General features: G+C 38.8%; 1 protein-coding gene across 2 annotated transcripts in view; it reads right to left on the bottom strand.

Moving 5' to 3' along the window:
- Positions 1-1,958: 1,958 nt before the first annotated feature.
- The window catches only part of LOC126267631 (uncharacterized), a 111,282-nt gene continuing 88,820 nt past the window's right edge, over positions 1,959-24,420 (bottom strand). Inside the window, exons 6-7 of one of the 2 annotated variants that reach the window (XM_049972941.1) lie at positions 15,748-15,858; positions 1,959-2,118 (exon numbers count right to left, since the gene is read on the bottom strand). In XM_049972941.1, the coding sequence (XP_049828898.1) occupies positions 2,116-2,118; positions 15,748-15,858 (114 nt within the window). In that variant the 3' untranslated portion in view covers positions 1,959-2,115. Of the gene's footprint in view, positions 2,119-3,730; positions 3,931-15,747; positions 15,859-24,420 lie in introns of those variants that run through there. The other variant, XM_049972932.1, reaches the window with a different exon arrangement.

Genomic DNA, 24,420 nt, shown 5'->3' with positions numbered 1-24,420 from the left:
TCTTTGTTTTAATATATTTTTCTCATGTGGAAGTTTCTTTCTATTCTTTAAATGACTCTTGCTGCTTTCATTTATGAATCAGAAGTTATCAACACTATATAGAGAACTCTCCATGTTGAGTTTAGATTCTACATGAATAGCAAATGTGAATCATGTAGCTCTTAGGGGCATCAGCACTAAAATTAAACATTTTCCACATGTATTTTCAAAGGTAGAGGATAGGTAGATAACTTGTATGTAATCACTGCAGAAATTTTGTTCCAAGTGCACTGCACGGATTCCACCATCTCTCTATATGACTATTTGGTCAAAAAGAATCTGATATGAATCACTACATGGTTACATCAGGAGTACAAGTACCATGTGAAAAAGAGTCTGTTACATAGTGTGCTATTTTCTGAGAAGCAAGATTAAAAAGAGAAGGTAGAAAATATTTCTTGTTTAACTGAACTGTAGCTATATAATACCTGACTGCACTAGCAATTTTTGTATCTGATTGAATGTTTAAGATTCAGTCCTTTGAATATGTCATGATTGTCCATGTCTTACTATAGATGCAGAATGCAGGCATCTAGAAGACTACAGTATCAAAAACATGCATCTCCACAAAGTCATATTTTTTATTATGTTTCAGGAGAGCCTAAAATGTAATCTTCAGTAATATTAGTACTCCTTATGAGATTGAAATCTTTTTAATTAATGACTCTTTGAAAGCAACGTATCATTAATGTAACATAACATCATTTTTATATTGAACCACACAACTAGAGTTTATTTCTGTTCATGTACTTACATGCTAAAGTCTATAAGTAAAAATATTTGAAGAACACAACAGAAGGATTCTGAAAGACAGTAAAAATGTGAGATCTGTGAGTTTTGTTACATTGGGTAAGTGTTTTGCACACAAATCAAAAGGTACTGAGACTGACAGTGACAAAATGGAACAAAATCAAAACAAAATGGGAAAATCAGTGTACAAATGCAGCATTTATTGTCAAAAGTATGACCATATGCGGTATCATGTGAACTTTGTTACTGGGCTGAGGACTTTTTGGTAGGGTGAACATTACTCGTTATCTTGAGTCATTGTCAGATGTAGAAGTAACTTGAGGTGTGCCCTGGGAAGCGTGTTGGGACCCTTGGTGTTCATGTTGTATATTAATGACTGTGCATACAATATTAAAAGTAAACTCAGGCTCTCTGCATATGTCTGTAATGAATTAGTATCTGAGAGAAGCTGCATACATATTTAGTGAGACATTGATAAAATTTCATTGTGGTATAGAGATTGAAAACTTGCTTTAAATATTCAGAAATGTAAAATTGTGCACTTCACAAAATGACAAAATGTAATATTCTGTCACTTGTAATATCAATGATTCACTGTTGAAATTGGGCAACTCACACAAATACCTGGGAGTAACACTTTGTAGGGATATGAAATGGGGTTATCACCTAGGTTCAGGCATGGGTAAAGCATGTGGTAGATTTTGGTTTATTGGTAGAAAATTGGGGAAGTGCAATCAGTCTTCTGAAGAGATTTCTCAGATCATTTGTGTGACCCATCCTAGAATATTGCTCAAGAGTGTCGGCCCCATACCAGATAGGACTAACAGGGGATACTGAACATATACAGAGAAGGGCAGTATGAATGGTCACAGGTTTGTTTAATCCAGGGGAGAGTGTCACAGAGATACTGAAGGAACTGAAGTGGCAGACCCTTGACCACAGATGTAAACTACCCTGAGAAAGTCTATTAATAAAGTTTCAAGAACCAGCTTTAAATGATTACTCTAGGGACATACCACAAGTGCCAGTGAATCGGTCATACAGGGATCCTGAGGATAAGATTAGAATAATTACTGCATGCAAAGTGGCATTCAAACAATCATTCCACCTGCACTCCACACATGAATGGAACAGGAAGAAGCCCTAATAAGTGGTACAATGAGACATACCCTCTGCCATGCACCTCACAGTGGTTTTTCAGAGTATAGATGTAGATTTACATTGACATTCAGTTCTTTGGTCTTCACATTTGGAATTGTTCTCATTGCACTTGCACTGCCAATTGATCCATGATTCGTACTACCACAAGTTACTTCCTTCACACCTTCACTGAAAATTGTGGACAGAGGACAAGAATTAAAATTTACGTTTTGAAGCTTGTTACTGAAAGTTACTTTTTGCACAGGAAATAACTTTTTGCTCTTTCTCACAAAATGTTACTCTTTATGAACTGTTCATTTCTTTTTATGTCTCTAATGATCCGTACATATCCATAACCAATAACTTGAGAACAGGTTTCTTTAATTTGATGAATTTTCATCTTTCATTTTTTTCACACTTCAGTATAATATTACTTACCTCGACATTTACTAATTGCTTGACACTTACCTCATTACTAATTTTCAGAACCTTAAAATCTTTGCCAACAAGATAATTAACTTCAGCAACATTTTAATTCATTACCTGTACACACTCCTTTTCCATGTCAGGAACATAAATGTTTACATCAACAGTTTTCTGTTCAATCCCCAGATCCTAAATATTAACATTACTGCATCTTTAATTAATTCGTTATAGTTGTCATTATCACCTGTACAGTATTTATGTCCCTATATATCTGCACTATTCCACATCAACAATATCAGCAACAACTTTGCTAACTTTTTCACTTAACATCTGTACACATTCAGTCTCAGCATCACCAGATATAGCAATATTTACATCAACAGCCCCTTCACCTACTCCCACCTTCTCACCATCTGCAGTTTTTTTTCCGCTTTGTACCAGAAATAACTTTATTACTATCATTAAAAGAACAAGCCTGTACTGCATCAGTTAACTCAGACTGAGAAAAATCAACAACTTCCTATCCATTATTAAACAAAATGTTTTTAGTTACATTTTTATTTCCCTCCATCGAACAATTTTTCACTGTAACTATGTCATTGTTGTATACATGTCACAGAAGTGATAATCTGGAAGATATTTGGAAAAAAAGAGAAAGTAAGTAAGAAAGAAAAGGTAGGGGGAAGAACATGATTGACAGACTCCTCCTGCACCAGAGCATTTGGGATGTGTTGAAGGACTTGGATTTCAACATTAGAGCTAAGAACTTACAATTCAGTTCTGAATTTATAGTTGTCCATAAAAACTGAGGGGGTGTACTGAGATTAAAATTTTAGTGCCACGTAACATCTTTGAGGTAACAGATTTCGCTATGTGCATACTTTTTAAAATCTGTTCTTAGTTCTGTATTGTCCATACAGTGAGTTACAAAGTTGTTTAATAATTACATGTTGTACTTATATTTTCAAACCACATATCAGCAATTTTGACTTGAAACCCTCGTATTAATCCAGTCTGGACATTATTGGCCCCACTATAACACAATACAGATTGATCTGCTTGACTCTTGTGGATTCACTGTATACACTGGAAACTAATTATTGTGCACTCCTTAAAAGACAATTCTTTTTTGTCTTGTTTTGTTTGAGTTTAGAATCTCATATAATAGTATTTTGAGGGTATCCTATCCTTGTTGCTTTGTACAATGGTGCAACATGTGTCATATATTAGAAGTTACTGAGATTAAATAGGTCTTTTTGGAACTGAGGAGGGCAAAATCTACACATGTACCTCTACCTTTTCTGCACTTAATTATACTAAGTGAAGCTCTGTGGTAAGTAATTTGCTGAAAAAAGAAAGTGAAAGCAAAGAGACATTTATGTCTTGCAGCAAAATCCTTATCTCTGCATTTTATTGTCAGAGCTAATTGAACAAAATTTGTCTTGACATTCAATAGTTACTGGAGTTTTCTTTTTCTTTTTGCTCATATTAAGATTCTTGCAAATCATCTTGTGATACTGGTTGCTGAGCTATGGTGTCTAGGATATCATCAGGTAAGCTTATACCTTCCAAATCCTGCAATGAGATGACAGTGGAGAAAAATTACACTATAAACTACACTGTACCATTAGGATACAATTTATTTTCAGGAAATAAGAAATTAAGTATTGGTAAATGTCAGTTTTTTGTAGTATATGACATAGAACTCCATTAAAATAATTAAAGGATATAGCTGAAATTCAGTGGAAATACAATTAATGACAAGTATCAAAATGATTTATTGATTTTTGTACCAGTAACAATACAGAAAGAAGAACATAGTACTTGTGTTCAGCAAGTTTTTGGAGTTTTATTTTCTTTGTATTTCTTATTTTCATCTTTCTGATTACCTGTTTAGTATAAGTGGTAGTGATACAGTTTTAACCGTCACCTCAAAAAATGAAGCTGCAACCTTGGAACTTGGTGAAGGTGTTAGTCCTCTTTACATATTACCCTTTAATACAACATGCTTTGCCAACAGTTGTTCACTTGGCAGAGACTTAGCTGTCCAGGAGAAGTTCCACCTTGAATGTCGCCTCATCATCATTCCAGAAATGACAGCCACGCTATGGTTTCTTCATCGGAGGAAAGAGGAAGAAGTCACTGGATGTTGTGACACAAAATTTGATGGCCTAAAGAAGCAGCACATGTGACTGTACTCAGTACAGAATGCACTTGGCCATTTTTGAGGAGCAAAAACAGTCCCTTAGGTATAGTCGTGCACCAGTTCATCTCAACTCTACCATAACTTCATCAGGAGGTTTTGGTACTATGGTCCTGCTATTGTTTTCTACTTATGTGCATAATATAATATCCCAAAATACTTATTAGTTTACTTGAGGATCTGTTGCTAGCTTCATGTGAGATATTAATAAAAATGAATAATAATTAAATTAATACTAGCAGTAGTAGTAGTTTATAACAGTGATAGTCATAGATGCTCATGGCACATAATTTTTACATTGCAGCAATTCAGCTGTTAGCTACTTCTCGTAACACAGCAAGAAATAGATTAGTGAACACTTTCTCTCCGATATTGATAGTACAAGAAATGAAGTATTTTGTTCTCAGTTTCACAACATTGTACTGTTCAGGAGTTACTGGATCTCCAATTAAAAGTGTGAGAATCTCTGTAATTTTCTCTTCTCATTATGTAGATAGACATGCCCATACTTAAATATTGATGAGCGTTATCATGAGTAAATTTCACATTGGATGAGATAGCAAAGGTTTAACGGATTGATTGTTGTACACATAGAGCCTTGAACACTTTGTTTTCACAGCCTAACTGAAAAATAAAATAAACCATTAATAGATAGTCTGAGAGGTAGTATACCACATTGGACCTTGCATGAATATGTAGCCAATCATAAGAAGTTGCAGAAAAAAATTAAAAATTAATTCAATAGAAATGTCATGTACTACTGCCACAAATATAATATCTTAAATAATAATTAATTACAACAATAATCTGTAAGCAACACACCATGGCAGTCTCAAGAAATGTTCAGCACCACCTTGTCTGGTAGTGATTCAGTCTTTGGCTTTTTTGGTCCAAGTGAATCCACATATTTCCACTGCTCACTATCCTCCTTTGTCTTGGGGTCATAGAGGTACAGCCATCACTCATCCACAGTATTCATGTGGCTACAGAAGTCACCTGGAAAGGTCTGATGGAGCTGCAATATTTCTGCCACTGCCTTGATTTAGTGAACTTTCTGAATGGGGGTGAGCAGTCATACACAAAGCACATGGCAACCTTTCTCACATTCAACATTTCATGCAAGATCCTGAAAACTGATCCATAACTAATTTTCACTTCTTCCACTATCACCTCAGTTGTGATATGCTGATCTTCAAGCACCAGGGACTTAAAACATCTCTTACAGTTCCCTGTTCTTCAAATAGAGATGGTTCAATGTAGAGTTCATCATCATGCAGCCTTATCTGGCAACACTGGAAGTGCCTGTGCCACCTGATCACTATGTCATATTTGATGGTGCAGTGTTGCCGTAAACATCTGCCAAACCACCACGGATCATTGCAACAAACAGCTCATGGCTAAAACACTTAGTATTGTCCTGCAGTGAATATTTCATATAGTCCCTATACAGGGAGAAGGAGAAAGAAATATAATAGATATGTGGACAAACATGAATTCAGTATTACAAGCTAGAGGTAAAATAATTGCAAAAGTGAACAATGAAGATGATGCTACACCAAAGGGAATAGAATGGTTCTGTCAGCAGGAAAAACTATACTTATTTTCTGGGATGCTAGTGTTGTGGCACTCAGTCTATCTTTACAAGTGTAGGAACATCTCTAGACAGTGTTATGCAGCACTACTAGACAAATTTAAAAAGGGTTTTTGGAATAAATACACACACATTGCAAAGAGAAAAGTTTTCTTTCAAAAAGTCTTCTTTCATTATGATAACACATTCTCACAAAGATCTCATATAAATGCTGCTGAACTCTACAACCTTCACTTCAAAGTACACCATGTTCATCATATTTACTTTATTTCGCTCTTGATTTTCATGTGTGAAGAAATAGACAGGCAGAGATTCAAATGAAATAATAAGATCGAATTTAACTCATTTATTTGTGCTATTGGAGAAGTCTTTTATTACTTGTGGCCATCAAATGCTAAAACAAAGAGTTTTCTCTAGAATGCTTCTATGTGCCACACATCTGTCACCTTTCCATTATTTTACATATTATACTGAGAGTTTTAAAAAGTAAGGAAGTCACTGGGGTAAATACTTACAAAGTGACTTTGATGAAAAATAAATTCTTGTGTTTTTGTTATCAAGTTTAGAACTTTTTGAAGGTCCCTCAGACAGTGTACAATACATAATGAGATTTATGGAACACTGTTGATAAATAAATAACTGAATGCATGCTCTTGCATCAATATGGCCAGTCACAGGATCCTATCTTTTATGAACAAATGCCAGTATCAGCTGGCAGAGAAAACCCACTAGGTGGCCCAGTACAAATGTATCATGGCAATAATGTTATGCAGCTCTATGTGTTAGTCCTGAGCAAGTACCTTTATGTTGAAGCTAAGAAATATTTCCTCATTTCTATCTGGTTATGTGTTGCTTAGTGTCTCTTCTACTTGGGGAGTGCTGATTTGTCATATACACTCCTGGAAATGGAAAAAAGAACACATTGACACCGGTGTGTCAGACCCACCATACTTGCTCCGGACACTGCGAGAGGGCTGTACAAGCAATGATCACACGCACGGCACAGCGGACACACCAGGAACCGTGGTGTTGGCCGTCGAATGGCGTTAGCTGCGCAGCATTTGTGCACCGCCACCGTCAGTGTCAGCCAGTTTGCCGTGGCATATGGAGCTCCATCGCAGTCTTTAACACTGGTAGCATGCCACGACAGCATGGACGTGAACCATATGTGCAGTTGACGGACTTTGAGCGAGGGCATATAGTGGGCATGCGGGAGGCCGGGTGGACGTACTGCCGAATTGCTCAACACGTGGGGCGTGAGGTCTCCACAGTACATCGATGTTGTCGCCAGTGGTCGGCGGAAGGTGCACGTGCCCGTCGACCTGGTACCGGACCGCAGCAACGCACGGATGCACGCCAAGACCGTAGGATCCTACGCAGTGCAGTAGGGGACCGCACTTCCCAGCAAATTAGGGACACTGTTGCTCCTGGGGTATCGGCGAGGACCAATCGCAACCGTCTCCGTGAAGCTGGGCTACGGTCCCGCACACTGTTAGGCCGTCTTCCGCTCACGCCCCAACATCGTGCAGCCCGCCTCCAGTGGTGTCGCGAAAGGCGTGAATGGAGGGACGAATGGAGACGTGTCGTCTTCAGCGAAGAGAGTCGCTTCTGCCTTGGTGCCAATGATGATCGTATGCGTGTTTGGCGCCGTGCAGGTGAGCGCCACAATCAGGACTGCATACGACCGAGGCACACAGGTGTGGGGAGGCATCATGGTGTGGGGAGCGATCTCCTACACTGGCCGTACACCTCTGGTGATCATCGAGGGGATACTGAATAGTGCACGGTACATCCAAACCGTCATCGAACCCATCGTTCTACCATTCCCAGACCGGCAAGGGAACTTGCTGTTCCAACAGGACAATGCATGTCCGCATGTATACCGTGCCACCCAACGTGCTGTGGAAGGTGTAAGTCAACTACCCTGGCCAGCAAGATCTCGGGATCTGTCCCCCATTGAGCATGTTTGGGACTGGATGAAGCGTTGTCTCACACGGTCTGCACGTCCAGCACGAACGCTGGTCCAACTGAGGCGCCAGGTGGAAATGGCATGGCAAGCCGTTGCACAGAACTACATCCAGCATCTCTATGATCGTCTCCATGGGAGAATAGCAGCCTGCATTGCTGCGAAAGGTGGATATACACTGTACTAGTGCCGACATTGTGCATGCTCTGTTGCCTGTGTCTATGTGCCTGTGGTTCTGTCAGTGTGATCATGTGATGTATCTGACCCCAGGAATGTGTCAATAAAGTTTCCCCTTCCTGGGACAATGAATTCACGGTGTTCTTATTTCAATTTCCAGGAGTGTATATTCCATCCTTGATTTTCCACTGATGTATATTTAAGATGTTGAAAATGTTTAGGAAGGTGGCAGCCATCTTTTGTCGTCATATAATGCATGAATATTGATTAACATTGACATTGTACTGGCCTGCCTCCACATGGCAGAGAGTGTATCTCACTTGTGAACTATTGAATCTGTAAGGGATCCACTACCCCTTACTCACTGATAATCATATTTAACTTGCACAGATCAAAGGCAAGGCAGAAATCAATTGTCAAGTGCTGACTGCACCAAGCAAGTGATATTGTTGTCAGATGCAACTTAGCAGTGAGTGAGTAAAGAGATGGTTATAATGGTGTAGTGGGAGAGGGCATATTGTAATGGTTGTGTCCCCAATCATCATCAGTTGGCTGAATGGTGACAAAGTGTTTCTACCAAAAAAGTGGTAATAAATATGGTGCGCCAATGTCACATATTTGTGGCTAGCACACCAGCCAATGGATTCAAGTGTGGCTTACATGTGCAATTATTATAACAGCAAGTGATGGTATTCCAATGTTCTTGACCTAGTTATGACAGTTTCACAATTGTTGAATGACATCACATGTGCATGCAGACAAGCTGAGCCAAAGTATAGGACCAGACAAATGAAAGGATTTGCACATCAGAAAAGAGTTACACCAGACCATCATCGACTTCTGGTGGTGAAACTCCAAACTACACAGCAGGTGTGGCAGTGAGTGGCTAACCAGTTAAGTACACGAAATGGTAACTCCATTGTGTAGTGACTCAGCAAATCACAAAATTATGATGCAGCAGGTGAAAACATGAATGACCAACCTGACATAAATAGAGGTGCATCAGAACATGGCCAGATGTCAAACATCATGATTTGTGCTAGTGTCAATGGGTGAGCAAAGACAATCTGCTGGCGCGGTAGTAGCTTATATAACACTTCCTTCAGAGCATGTGAATTATTTGAAATTGCATTTTTCATTAATGAAGAGAATTATAAACAGAGTTTTCAGTATTTTTTTGAGATTTTGCTCTGAAGTGTAGTATGCCTGCCTGTGCACATTTACACACCTGGGCAGTGTCAAGCAACAGAAATTAGTTCGTACTATTTATTGCGAATTACAGGTCCATATGTTTATTGATTTATCCTGCATACCTCATTTAAAAGTTTTCTGAAAGACTGTGAATGTTAATGTTATTGTTTGATTTTGACAGGCTTGTGAGGATTATTGTATTCAGTGGTGATAGCCATTTTCTTAATTTGTATTAACTGAAGTAGAACAGGGCAGGTTTACGCAATTAAATGTTAGTTAATAGGAGTGTCTGGCTTACCAAGAGATTCTTCAAATAGTACCATACTTGTTAGTAGATTGTGAATAACCCAGATGTCTTCTGAGCTAGAACAAGAGGAAGAAGGTATAGAATCTAGAAAAAAAAATGGAGGTAGTGCAGGAAGATAAAGATTATTCAGGAATCAATGGTTGTGGACTGTCAGCTGACTGCCCATTAGGTCATCCAATCACATATACTCAGGCACCAAGGAAAGCAGCAAGAGATAAACTAAGTCTAAATAGGGAACAGTTGCAATCAGTATTGGAAATGTTTTTGATCTGGATGTCTCAAGAAAACTCAAAGAGATCACAAGACGATGAAAAGAAGAGAGCACAAATATAGAGAATGTATTATGAGAAAACGAGAAGAACACACAAAAGCTGTTACAAAAATTCAAAAAGGGCATGGAGGAGGTATTCCACGAGAGTAAAGAAAGTTGACAGAATTGCTGGAAGAAGTGTGATGAAAAAAGGAAGAGAGATGGTGAAATAAAAACTTCCAGGCTCCAGGAGAATTCAGATGAACTTGGAGGTGATATGGGTAATACTTAAGTTGAAGGAACAGAAGAACCTCACAAAGAAAAATATGAGAGAAATGCCACAAGAATGCAACATCACTGCTAAAAAAAACTAGAAACTAAACAAACTGAACCAACGGTGAATTTGAGGGAAGAAATAGCAACACAAAGGCAGGATGTCAAGCAGCAAACTAAGGAACAGATCAACCATTTGCAAAAAAGTACACATAAGAGGAGAATGAAACTAAAGAGGTTGATAGGAAACTTAATAGAGTAATTTTGACAGCAAGGGAAGGTAATATCATTACATCAATTAATAGTGGTAAGGGCAGAAATATAAACTGAAAGAATTGCATTCAGTGATATTTACCAAGTGGTTAAGGAGTTCTTACAGTACACTTTAAAGTTGAATTCACAATCAGATTTGCAAAAGACAGAATGGAAACTGAAGCCATCAAAAGCGGAGTTTTTAAGAAAGAAGAGAGTAATGTAAATCTGAAGTGAAATTTCTGAAGAAATGCTGGTCAAAAAGTTATCAAGGTGCAACAATTGCAGACGTGCTGTATTGCAAATCTCTTAACATACATGGGGTAACCCAGATGATGAAATAGAATGAGAGTAGGCATAGGAACACACAACTCTTCTGTTGGTATAGTAAATGTGGCTTTTGTACTCTCCACTGGATGAGACTTCCCTTACTCTTCTCTCACCTCTCGTATACATAGATTAAGAAAACAACTAAAATTGTTTCTTAGATTAGTCAGTGTTTGTCCAAGGATTTGGATCAAAAAGAGTTCAGTAAGACTTCTAGCATATGCATAACAGTAGTTTGTAAGTTTTCACCATGAGTCATGAAAAAGAAGAGGAACTGTAGAAAGTGGAATGACATAACAGCTCATGGTTGTATAAATACACTCCTGGAAATTGAAATAAGAACACCTTGAATTCATTGTCCCAGGAAGGGGAAACTTTATTGACACATTCCTGGGGTCAGATACATCACATGATCACACTGACAGAACCACAGGCACATAGACACAGGCAACAGAGCATGCACAATGTTGGCACTAGTACAGTGTATATCCACCTTTTGCAGCAATGCAGGCTGCTATTCTCCCATGGAGACGATCGTAGAGATGCTGGATGTAGTCCTGTGGAACGGCTTGCCATGCCATTTCCACCTGATGCCTCAGTTGGACCAGTGTTCGTGCTGGACGTGCAGACCGCGTGAGACGACGCTTCATCCAGTCCCAAACATGCTCAATGGGGGACAGATCCGGAGATCTTGCTGGCCAGGGTAGTTGACTTACACCTTCTAGAGCACGTTGGGTGGCACGGGATACATGCAGACGTGTATTGTCCTATTGGAACAGCAAATCCCCTTGCCGGTCTAGGAATGGTAGAACGATGGGTTCGATGATGGTTTGGATGTACCGTGCACTATTCAGTGTCCCCTCGACAATCACCAGAGGTGTACGGCCAGTGTAGGAGATCGCTCCCCACACCATCATGCTGGGTGTTGGCCCTGTGTGCCTCGGTCGTATGCAGTCCTGATTGTGGCGCTCACCTGCACAGCGCCAAACACGCATACGACCATCATTGGCACCAAGGCAGAAGCGACTCTCATCACTGAAGACGACACGTCTCCATTCGTCCCTCCATTCACGCCTTTCGCGACACCACTGGAGGCGGGCTGCACGATGTTGGGGTGTGAGCAGAAGACGGCCTAACGGTGTGCGGGACCGTAGCCCAGCTTCATGGAGACGATTGTGAATGGTCCTCGCCGATACCCCAGGAGCAACAGTGTCCCTAATTTGCTGGGAAGTGGCGGTGCGGTCCCCTACGGCACTGCGTAGGATCCTATGGTCTTGGCGTGCATCCGTGCGTTGCTGCGGTCCGGTACCAGGTCGACGGGCACGTGCACCTTCCGCCGACCACTGGTGACAATATCGATGTACTGTGGAGACCTTACGCCCCATGTGTTGAGCAATTCGGCGGTACGTCCACCCAGCCTCCCGCATGCCCACTATACGCCCTCGCTCAAAGTCCGTCAACTGCACATACGGTTCACGCCCACGCTGTCGCGGCATGCTACCAGTGTTAAAGACTGCGATGGAGCTCCGTATGCCACGGCAAACTTGCTCACACTGACGGCGGCCGTGTACAAATGCTGCGCAGCTAACGCCATTCGACGGCCAACACCGCGGTTCCTGGTGTGTCCGCTGTGCCGTGCGTGTGATCATTGCTTGTACAGCCCTCTCGCAGTGTCCGGAGCAAGTATGGTGGGTCTGACACACCGGTGTCAATGTGTTCTTTTTTCCATTTCCAGGAGTGTAGAAAAACAAGTAAAATGACATGCAGATGACAAATAACATGTTTTGATGAATAATATGAAGTGCAGGATGATTAATGTGATGAGGTTGATGATGTGTGGAGCAGTTAAGGAGCACAGAGGAACTTTTACATAATTATTGAGGATAATATGGATGATTAATATATCTGAAGGCAAGTGTATTTGAAGTGAAGATGATGTTAAGTTTACAGAGATCTGTATAATGGAGATTTTTGTGACTTGAAAGGTGAAGAAGGAAGACAGCCCCTTGACTCTGCATACAGTCATGGGGGCAGTGTGGGGAGTCTGTTGTGTGCAGGATTCAACCCTCTGCCCTAAGATGGAAGTTGGCTGGCAGTGTTACGGTGCCAATTCCTGGTACGAGCTCAGCGTCAGGGTTGAATACGGTAACCAGAGACAATTATGTATTTGATGGGCCACACAAGCTATTAATAAGATTCATTGTAATTAAATGTGAAATAGAATTTGTGAAAATATTACCATTTTTCATGAGTGTGTATGGCAATTCTTGTGTAATGATTTTGTTTACTACCAGTGTCAGAGATACTGTGATACATTGTAACTTTTTTTATTTGTTCTTTGATTTAATGTTAAGGAAGTTCTTTTAGGGTGGGGATGTAAACGATCTACAGCTGTTACTCACAGATATCCATATTTTACTCATACAGATTGGGAGTAACCCAGAAATGAATTGTCAAGAGTCAGGTGCATTATCAGATGCAGTTGAGCAGTAAGTAGAGTGGTGGTTGTAATGATTGCAGCAGGATGATGCATATCATACTGGCTGAGTGTGTCCCCAATCCCTACAGGCTGTGCTCAGCAAACCTTAAGAATTATGCCAAATGGTGACAAAGTGCTTTTTCCACAAGGTGATTATAACTATGGAGTGCTGATATTATGCATTTGCATCTACCACACCGGCCAATGAATTCAGTGTGGATTATGTGTGCAGATTATTATAGTAGTGTTTGAGGGTATTTCAATATATTTAACTTTGTTGAGCTTGATTATTGCAGAACCTCTTTTCCTTGAATATAGCATTGTGGAGAAGCTGTTTCCAACTGAAACAACTCCTGTAGCAGTTAAAACTGATCATCTATTATCCATTAGGTCATGGTCATTAAAATAAAAGGTTAAGTTGCTACATTGTTCAATCACAAACGATGTCAAAATTATATGGGTGTGATTCAAATATAAGTGACCCCAAGTGTGGGAAACCAAGTGAGATGGTTGAAAGGAAATGTTATGTAGCAATCAACACATATTATAAATACCAGTAGGATTATATTAGTAACACATAGTAAGCAATGGGCTCATGAGAATTTTATGAATTAAAAAGAAATATAAAGATGATTTTCAGCACTCAATGATTTTATACACTCAAAACTGCTTCCAACCTAGGAACAAAGAAGAATATGACTTTGAAGCAGATCCAATGACAATCTGAATGTTCAGACTGACCTGTAAACATGCATTGCTGGCTGAATCGGTAGGACACTGCAAACTTAAGTCAAATATCTAGATATGAGTTCCAGTACCATGCACTATTCTAACCCCTCATATATAATCACATGATGTTTATTTATTTATGCCATTACAAAAAAATTCATGAGCATTGTGTGTGAATCAACATGTCAATAACTACCAATATGGAATATGAAAATTATGCTCTTGAAAAATATGTAACTATTGTAACAGAGCAACAGTTATGGTTGTTGTTATCATTTGTTAAATGCACTTTAAGTAAAGGTAAAGTTCCAGATAAAGGTCCCAGTCAGACCCAACTGACCACTGTGTCTTCCTCAGCCAATGGCATCACTGGATACAGTACAAAGGGGCATGTGGTCAGCACATCGCTCTCCCGATTGTTGTCAGGTTTCTTGATCTTGAAACCATTTCTAATCAGTTTAGTAGCTGCTAGTTCACCTTGCAAGCTGAGAACATCCCATACAAATCCTCTCACCAAGAAAAATTCCTGGAAGTACTGGGAATCGAAACTCAGTCCCACGTATACGTTAAATGCACCTACTGATACAGAAATGTGTCTGAAACCCTGTGCCTTGAGGTAAAGAGAAATATACTGTCATTAATGTAAACTAATCACTCATATAAAAATGTTTCCAACCCACTATACTAATGGAATTACTGAGTGAGTACTTTGTACAAAATAATGCATGTTCAAAGTCACTTGAAATTTGTTTTAGGTTACATAAAAACAAAGGGGGATATGAATTTGCAGATGGTAATATAGACCTACTTTAGAGACCTGCCTCCTCACGGCAGAGACTATACATAATTCACTGCTGTCACAGTTAATAAAATGTTCCAGGCTACGATACCATGGTCGAATGGTCTTCACCTTAAAACCCAACATTTTGTCTCCATCTGTGGAGGACATTTTCGAAGGGGCTCGTAGATTCTGTGAATGTCTGATCCTCACCCTGGCTCAATAACAAGCCAGGATGTGAATCAGACATTCTAAGAAGGTATGATCCCCCTTGAAAATGTCCTCCACAGATGGGGACAAAACATTAGGTTTTAAGGTGAAACCCATTCAACCACAGCATAATATCCCGGGACATTGTATTAACTGTGACATTTCCAGCTGTGAATGTTTATATTTTACAAAATTCACCAGTGTAACATTGATTTTAATTGACCATAAAGATAGAAAAAGTAGTTATTTTTAACTTATTTGATTTTTACAATAACAGACACACTTGGTTTTAGTTGGTGAAAAACTGAATTACAGATTCAGAGATTTACGAGAATGTTTTGAGACATAAAACAAAGTATTTTTTGGTTCATTATTAAACATAATTGGCCACATTATGAGAACTACTGAACTTACAGTTTCCAGTGGTCTTCAATAAATGCACACTGTATGAAAATATGTTCCTGTGTCCCTTTATAAGAGGATGCTTTGTTTCAACAGTGTAAGATACTACTGTACCTCTGCATAAGTCAGATTATTTCTGTTTTGGTACTGAAGCATTTAATCATTCATGAAGTTATTAACAACAGAGCTGATCTTCACTGCTGATTTCTGTGTGGCTATTACATTATATACTTTTTCATAATAAAAATAAAATTTACCTTTTCCAGCAGCTGTATGTCTTCCTGACAAAGAAATTGTGTGCTGGAGGCAGAAGATGATGCAACTCTGCTTATCTGCTGAGCCTCAGAATGTGTAATGTCACTTTCATTCTGAAAAACACATCACAAAAATATAAAACAAATTTGGCTCAAATATAATCATTATCACTAGTTAAAATCACATCATCAAGATATAGTAATAGGTAAAAATAAGTGGCTCATCTAAACATGATGGTCAAGTGATAACAATAAAAAGCTGTTAGATTTATCTTATAAAGTATTATTATTATCATTATTATTATATTATATTATTAACTTGATTGGCCACATAGGACCACTTGAATCATCCCATGATATCTTTCTCTTTGAAGATTGCTTCTTGCACTCAGCCCAGTATTTCTTCATTCGTTCTGAACGCATCATTTCTGCTGAAAATTTATGATTCATGAGGAGAGTGTTAATTTTGTTTTTGTTCTCTGCATCAGTAATTCAAAGTCCGACTGCTTCAAGATCTTGCTGAATTTCTTTGACCCACTGTCCTGTCTTCTTTCTGAGATTTCTCATCACTAGCTATTTTAAAATCCTGTTGTCAGGCAGTCATAAGGCATGAAAGAAATATGAGATTCTTTTCTTCATCATTGTGCTGGTGTTTGGGTCAATCTCACAATAGAGAGTTTCATTAGGGAGGATTCTCCACACTCCATCAACCTGGTATTTTTTATTGATGCATGTATAGATAATTCTTTGTTCAGTCTTGACAGTTGACTGGTTCTTCTTTCATTTTTAATTTGGAACAGAGTTTCACAAGTATAAGTTGCTTCTGGGACTATGATGTAACATAATAATAAACAATGACTCATTCAAAATACTGGGAATGGATTTACAGGGCATTCAGTGAAATAGGTTACAGTACACTTGTTCGCCCACTGCTTGAATACTGCTCAGCAGTGTGGGATCCGTACCAGATAGGGTTGATAGAAGAGATAGAGAAGATCCAACGGAGAGCAGTGCGCTTTGTTACAGGATCATTTAGTAATCGCAAAAGCATTACGGAGATGATAGATAAACTCCAGTGGAAGACTCTGCAGGAGAGACGCTCAGTAGCTCAGTAAGGGCTTTTGTTAAAGTTTCGAGAACATACCTTCACAAGCTGTATATTGCTCCCTCCTACGTATATCTTGCGAAGAGACCATGAGGATAAAATCAGAGAGATTAGAGCCCACACAGAAGCATACCGACAATCCTTCTTTCTGCGAACAATATGAGACTGGAATCGAAGGGAGAACCGATAGAGGTACTCAGGGTACCCTCCAACACACACCGTCAGGTGGCTTGCGGAGTATGGATGTAGATGTAGATGTAGAACAGATGTATGTTAGTAAGAACATCTTCTTACTGAAGTGATGCTCAGATAAGCTAAATAAATCATTTAGAAACTGGCATTGACAATTTCATAGGTATATAAATTCAATTTTAGTGCATTTTCAGCAATATTAATGTTAGAATGTCTGTACATAGCGTATAACAATTCTATTTGATGCATGGGAATATATTTTAGTATGTTAATGACTCCTAAGGATTGTTTGTCTTTTAATTCTTGTTTCTGCTGTGAATTTTGATGATGGTAAGTTTTTTTTCTGTTTTATACTTTACTGACATTGTGAGCTGTATTTTATTTACATTATGTTCATTCGGTAATGTTTTGTGCTCAGAGGTTTTATCCTACCATCCACAGATTGTCATGCTTTCTAGACTCGTGTATTAGTGACCATGCATGGTTCGGATCAGATGCCCAACTGCTGTTCCAAGGTTTTACTGACACGTTTTTACATGCACTTGTACCTTGGAATTAGTGGCACATGAAGTATTAGTTTTGTGAGTACATCACTTTACTGTCTACTTTGTTCAGTGGGTTATGTTGACTACTAGTGCTTTTACTTATGCAGTTTTATTCTATATGCGGATATGACCTAAAGATATACCTTCAGTGTATGAAACTCGTCATCATACAGTGAAAACACAATTTAGAGCTATTAGAAATTTGCACTTTCACTCAATTTTAATACAGATTGTTTTGCCATCTGTAATTTTAAGTTTGATTGTTTTTCACATTAAGTACAAAGTTTTTAGCTGTAGTTGGCTGACCTATATGGTTTTTTGTAAATACAATTTTTTTCCATTCCATTCATTGTGAGAGAGAACCATATGCTATATGGAGATGCATCTAGTGCTAATGTCAATGATAAGTTGGGCTGGTAAGTCACTGGGCAGGTGCTGATTAGAGGTCTGGTTTTAATGTCTAAAAAGCCTATCTGCACTCTATGGCCCAGAGAAATGATACTCTCTTCGCAATGTCACAAAATGTAAAGTGTAAGACTTACCCTTCCCTACTTCTGCCACATGCAGTAAGTAAAGGAAATGGTTTATTTGTATTATTTGTTTTGTATAAGAACTGATATCTGGCAAATGGTCACATGTTTCATATTCTCTGTGAGAGAGTGCAGCCAGGCAACATCCATCCAGAGGAACCTGCAAACAACTGACAGAACTGGCCTTTAGTAGTATAAAATATATATTGGTGTTAAAAAATTTATTAAGTGAAAAAAATTTTTTTCATCCACTTTTATGTTGTGTAGAGGCATAGACACTGGGTCTGTAAACACTGAAGCCATGTCATTGTCATCATTCATCACATTCGCATGTGCAGTGTGGAGGAGATTCAGTATGCAAAAACAGTGTGTGGATGAAATTATCACTCAGCATACAAAACTGTCTGTGACTAATAACAAGACACCACTAGCTGCATTAAGCAAGTGTTGTGTGAAAAATAACACACTATGCCAGGTTTACACCCTTAGGCAGGTGCACAGCAGAGTAGCTGATCATGGCCTGTTCCTGTTGCTTCTTTGAGTGCTGTAACTGGGAACTCATCACGGGTGTGTCACTGATTGGACTCAAAGGCAACTAAAAGCACTTCAGGCCAGTCAAACTCTGCCTCTGGCCACATGCAAAGTGGGAAAGAGCATCCACATTTTGGTGCTGCACAGACAGCCTATAATTCTGGCCAGACCTTGAAGCTGCAGTGACTATGGAACAACACCTAACTTATCAGCCACTGCACAGTCTTATCAGCAAGTTTCAAGTGAATAGTGAAATGAGGGGTTTGTGTTCAGTGATCAGGTGAAACTTATTGCTATAGAGATATACATAAAACTTGTTGATGCCATATGTGATAGCCAAGTCTCTTTCAGCATTTTCAGGTAATTTTTCTGTGCCACATTTAATATTTTAGATGCAAATACAATGGCTGTTATGTGCTGTTGATGTATTTTTGGTATAGTACTGCATCAATACTGGAAGCTGAGGCATCAATACTTCTCTTTTTTAATTGCAGATGACAATCCAGAATAAATTGTGAGCTCTATCATGAACAATGGAGATGCCTGAGAAATCTGGTTCCACTTAAATAGGCTAAAGGTAATCACTGTGAAAACATGTAAGTTACATTTCAACACCAAACATGCAAAATATAATATAACAAACAACTTGTGAAAGAAGCTCACCTGATCAAATTCCTTGACTAAATATGGACAAGAACTTAAGTTGGAAAACATATATTGACTTCCTCAAATAAATTAAGCAGTTTTGCATTTGCAGTGCAAATACTAACAAATTATACTGTCATGCAAACACAAAATATAGGATGTCATAGTTATTTTGAATCCATCACTATGTATGATTTGAGTTTCTGAGGAAGTTCAAATACTGTATCTCAAATACTGAAACTGCAGAAGAGAATTGTCAAACACAAGTCTAATTCACAGAAAAAAGAATCTTGTAATTCTTCAGCTTCTCACAGCATACTTCGTGAAAACTATTTCACTGGTTAATGGCTCAATGTTAGTGCCAAATGGGCACAATATTTCAGCAAGTGACCACACTGCCATCATCAGGTGCATTGATGAAGAGACTGCTGAGAGGTCAGTATAGCATTTCCCTGTTTCCCTCCCATCTGCTGGTCTTACCACCATCCACACACGCCTTTCCTCCACAATTCTTCCTGCTGCCTTGTTGCTCTATTATAGGTTTTCACCCCAGTATGCACCATTATAGTGCCTCTGCTGTTCCTGTGGGATATCTCATCTCTCTTCTTAATCAGGGTACGTGTGAGTTCCCAGGCTTTACTAAGGGTGTAGACACTACCACCCCCTTACTTGTAGACACTACCACTCCCTTACTTGAATCTCAATAGATTCTTTACTGACATAGCCCCAGAAGTGTCAGAATCTTAGAATGGTTGTAATTCATTCCATGTAATCCTGAAAGGCAACTTTCTGAGACTACCAATTTCTTGGGCTGCTGTAGTCTGATGTGCCACTGCTGTTCTCAGTAACAATCTTTTAAAATACATGCTGTCCAACCTATATATGTCTTGCAACATTGTTTGGGTATCTGATAGACCCCTGATGTCCACAAGCCAAGGCCACCTTGTTACTACCAAAGCAGTGCCCATGTTTTAGCTGTCTTTGCTTGATGTTTCTGGAGAACTGATCCTTCCTTTCTGTACAATGTGCCACAGAAAGGATGTAACGCAATTTCTGCAACCTCCTCAGGTTCCTCTTCCATTTCTGATGGTTGCATAGAGAGTGTATGATGTCAGATTCTCCAAATTTGCACATCCTTCTTGCCGTTATTCCAGAACACCATCTTCAGATGTCCAAGTTCTTTGTTGAGACTTTGTCAGAGATGGTGCAAGCCCTATGTACCAATGTTTGAGCATGTCAGCTCTCTCTGCTGGTTGGTGGCACCCGTCAACATGCAGGTACAGTTCAGTGTGCTTATTCTTCCAGTGGTGTGGACCTACATGCCATCTGCTCTTCTTTTTATCAGGACATCCAGAAAGAGGGAGCACTCCATCTACCATATTTACTCGAATCTAAGCTGCACTTTTTTCCAGTTTTTGTAATCCAAAAAACTGCCTGCAGCTTAGAATCATGTGCAAAGTAAGTGGAAGTTCTGAAAAATGTTGGTAGGTGCCCCCACAACTAACTTCTGCCATCAAATATATGTAGCGCTACACAGGCATGCTTTACAGGCACAAAGATAAATACTGGCACCAAAACCTCTGTGTCAGTAAGTAAGTTAAAAGAAAAGGTAGAAGAAAGTAAACATTATACCCTGTATTCTTTCGGGTTTGCTGCTATCTCATTTACATCCTGTCTGCCTAATAAACTATAAAACAAGAGTGAGACAACAGCAAATGCGGAAGAATATACGTGTCATATCGTGTTTATATGCATATTATTCTTATGCTGAATAGTGATACAGTCAGAAATGAAGCACGGCAACTGACTAGATTTTTAAATCTAAGACGAATCTAATTTCTGCGCAGAATGTAATGTACATTCAGAACATCTTGTATCACATGCAGTCTATTATTTGGTTCTTGTTTATCATTATCAAAGAAAGCAGCAAATAGCAGTCTCTCGCCATTATTTCGCTTATGAGACAATTCCTCACTTTTTTTTTTTTTTATTTAAGCCATGGTAGTGCACACAAAAGCAAGCCATGCCACGAGCGGTGACAGGTACCATGATCAGAATGCGACAAACAATGCATGACACAGTACAATAATGCACTTTTAGCTTAGAGTGACGTAAATACCTATAACAAAGAGAACAGCACTTATCAGATCAAAGCAAAATAAGCAATCGATTCAAACTAGACAAAGCACATGAAAAATTAAGGGTACCCATATAAATACAGATAGAGTGGCTGACACACAGCAATGGATACTAGGTAAAGCTAGACTGTTAAGCTTATGACTCGAACCAAACTACTGTTGCTTCATCAATTCGACCTCAATTGTGTCTCATGTTACAATGGACTAACTTTGTTTCGATTTGGAAGTGCAGTCTAAAACTTTTCTCTCCCCTTGAATTTCGAGTTTCAAATTTCAGGTGTGGCTTAGATTTGGGAAAAATTTTTTTCCTTGATTTCGAGTCTCATTGTTCAGGTGCAGCTTAGATTCGAGTGCAACTTAGATTCGAGCAAATACGGTATTTCAACATTCATGGTAAAAGAGATGTTCTGGTGAATGGAATTGAGATTCAGCTTATCTCTTCCATATGGCCATATGATGAACACTTCATCTACATACTTGAAGAGACAAGTAAGTTGGACACCTTAACAATTTTAATCTTAAGGATGCTAATACCTATGTGAGCTTCAACATTCATGGAGGATTAAATGATAATTTTTTTGCTGAAATTATCACTTCATCTTCCATTATACATCATTCGTTTATGAATTTTTATTAGGAGTTGTTTTTAGTGTCAGTAGTTTTATGTTTATGATGAAGTTTTACCATAGTTTTTGATGTCCCTTGAACTTGACTCAAATGATTTAGATTATGTACTTTGAGACTAATAGACTACAATTTGCAAATAAAAAAAAATACTGGCAAGCATTAACAGTTTGATTGATGCCCAGAATATTACTAAACAAGAGGCAAACCTCCGACACTTTTTAATTTGCAAGAAAGCTTTTATTGCATGCCTTTCAAATGCCTTATGCATGGATTTGACTCTTTTTTTTGTATAACTGATTAAGCTGGTAGGAAATTTGGGCCAAGTTGGAAAGGAATTTCATGTGATAATTAACTTTGCCCAAGAACGACAGATTTTTTGGAATGCTTCAGAGAAGGTAGTTTAAGGATTGCATCTACATGACCCCGTGTGAGCATAAGCCATTCTCTGTTTAATATGTGTTGTAGGTACTTTATACAGTCTCAAAGAAACTACACTTATCCAGCTGACAATGCAGACCATGAGACTGAAGCTTCTCAAACAACATTTGAAAATTTTCTAAATGTTGCTCCTGCATAAATGAGTTGGTCACGGTTCTCTGAAATAATGGAGGAATTCTTACAAACAAAACTGGTAATTTGTTGTAACAATCTTTGCTGGATGAGCTAACCAAGCCTGACTCACAATCCATTGTCACAGTTCTGTTACTGCCAGTACCTCATCTCCTATGGTCCAGACTCCACACAAGTTCTGTTGCATACATTGTGGGACTAGCATTCCTGGAAAAAAGGAAGAACCCACATGTGAAAGGTGAATGTCCCAGGTTTGGATTCCAATAAGGTACACAGTTTTAATCTGCAAGGAAGTTTCATAATTTGACTTGTTCCTCATCCTTAAAGGCTATCCTTCATGGTGGAATTTAGGACAGGATGTGTGAATTAGTGAATGAATGGTTGATTGGTTGAATTAATAAATAAATGGCAAGTACAAAATAGATATTGAAACAGGAAAACAGATCCCTCCTGCTCACTCACTGAATCTGAAATGCATCAGTAGCCTGCAGATGTATTATGCTACAAAGTTATGAAAAGGAAAGGTGGCACTCACCATATAGTGGAGCTGCTAAGTCGCAGATAGGCACAAAAAAACTGTGGACACAGTTGCCTGAAACTGCAGTTATGTGTGCATGAGTTGCATTTGCGTGAGTGTGATTGTGTCTGTTATCTATTTCTGATGAAGGCCTTATGGGCCAAAACCTTTATTTGTGACAGTCTTTTTATTGTGCCTATCCACAACTCAGCATCTGTGCTATATGGTGAGTGGCAACTTTACTTTTCATAATATTGTTACACTCCATACAGGATTTTCCAGTGTTTGCTGTATTATGCCAACATTTCGTAGTAGTTTCATTATTTTTGGACCCATGAAGGCATTCATATCTTCAGTCCATACTACAGGTGTGCACAAGATTTTATGTAATGCAGTGATGTCTTATATTAGTGAAGCCATACATGTCATATGTAACAGCATGTGTGTATATCCCCCCCTCCCCACATCCCACCCCCCACCTACCCAACCCAAACACATGCACACACATGGGTGCGTGAATTTTATGTACAATTAGGGCAACACATAAAATCTGCACTGTGGTTGTTCCATGAATTTCCAGGAGCCCTATGAGCTTGACAGGGAGCCTTGGATACAGCAACCAAAAATGAGAGGAGCCTCCGGCCAATTTCTTCTAAACTTTCAGGAGGAAAACTCGTTTCTCAAAATCATTCTACTAAGAGTCATATTTTCACTTCCCCCTTGATCAAGACTCAAGGAATATTTGTCTTGCACACACCATTTGGATTTTATCAATTTAACAGGTATCCTTTTGGTATGGCTAGTGCTCCCACTGTATCTCAGAAGTTTCTATTGCTGTTATTCCAGATTTTGTATACTTTCTAGGTGGTATTTTGGCCACTGGATACTCAATAAAAGAACGTGTGTGATATCTCCATTTGGTTTTTGCAGCCCTTACATGGACAGGCAGCTTGTATAACTTTTACAAATGCACTTTCTTTCAACTAGTGGCCTCTTACTTAGAGTATATTCTCAATGAAGAGGGCCTCTGTCTCAGCCAAGAATATGCATATACTATAAAGAACATGCCTGTGATTAAATTTATTCCAGCTCAAGAACACTATTCAGAGATAAAAAAGGAAGCACTGACCTCATCTTTAGTGCTGTTAAATTCTGAAATTTTTTATATGGTTGCAGATTTCATCTTATAATCAAACATAATCTGTTAATCACTTCTTGGACCAAAGGAAAAATTATCAGAGTATACTGCATATTGCATTCATCAGTGGGATTCTTT

This window comes from Schistocerca gregaria, chromosome 1, assembly GCF_023897955.1.
Source record: "Schistocerca gregaria isolate iqSchGreg1 chromosome 1, iqSchGreg1.2, whole genome shotgun sequence".
NCBI lineage: Eukaryota > Metazoa > Arthropoda > Insecta > Orthoptera > Acrididae > Schistocerca > Schistocerca gregaria.
This window is presented reverse-complemented; position numbering and strand designations above follow the sequence as displayed.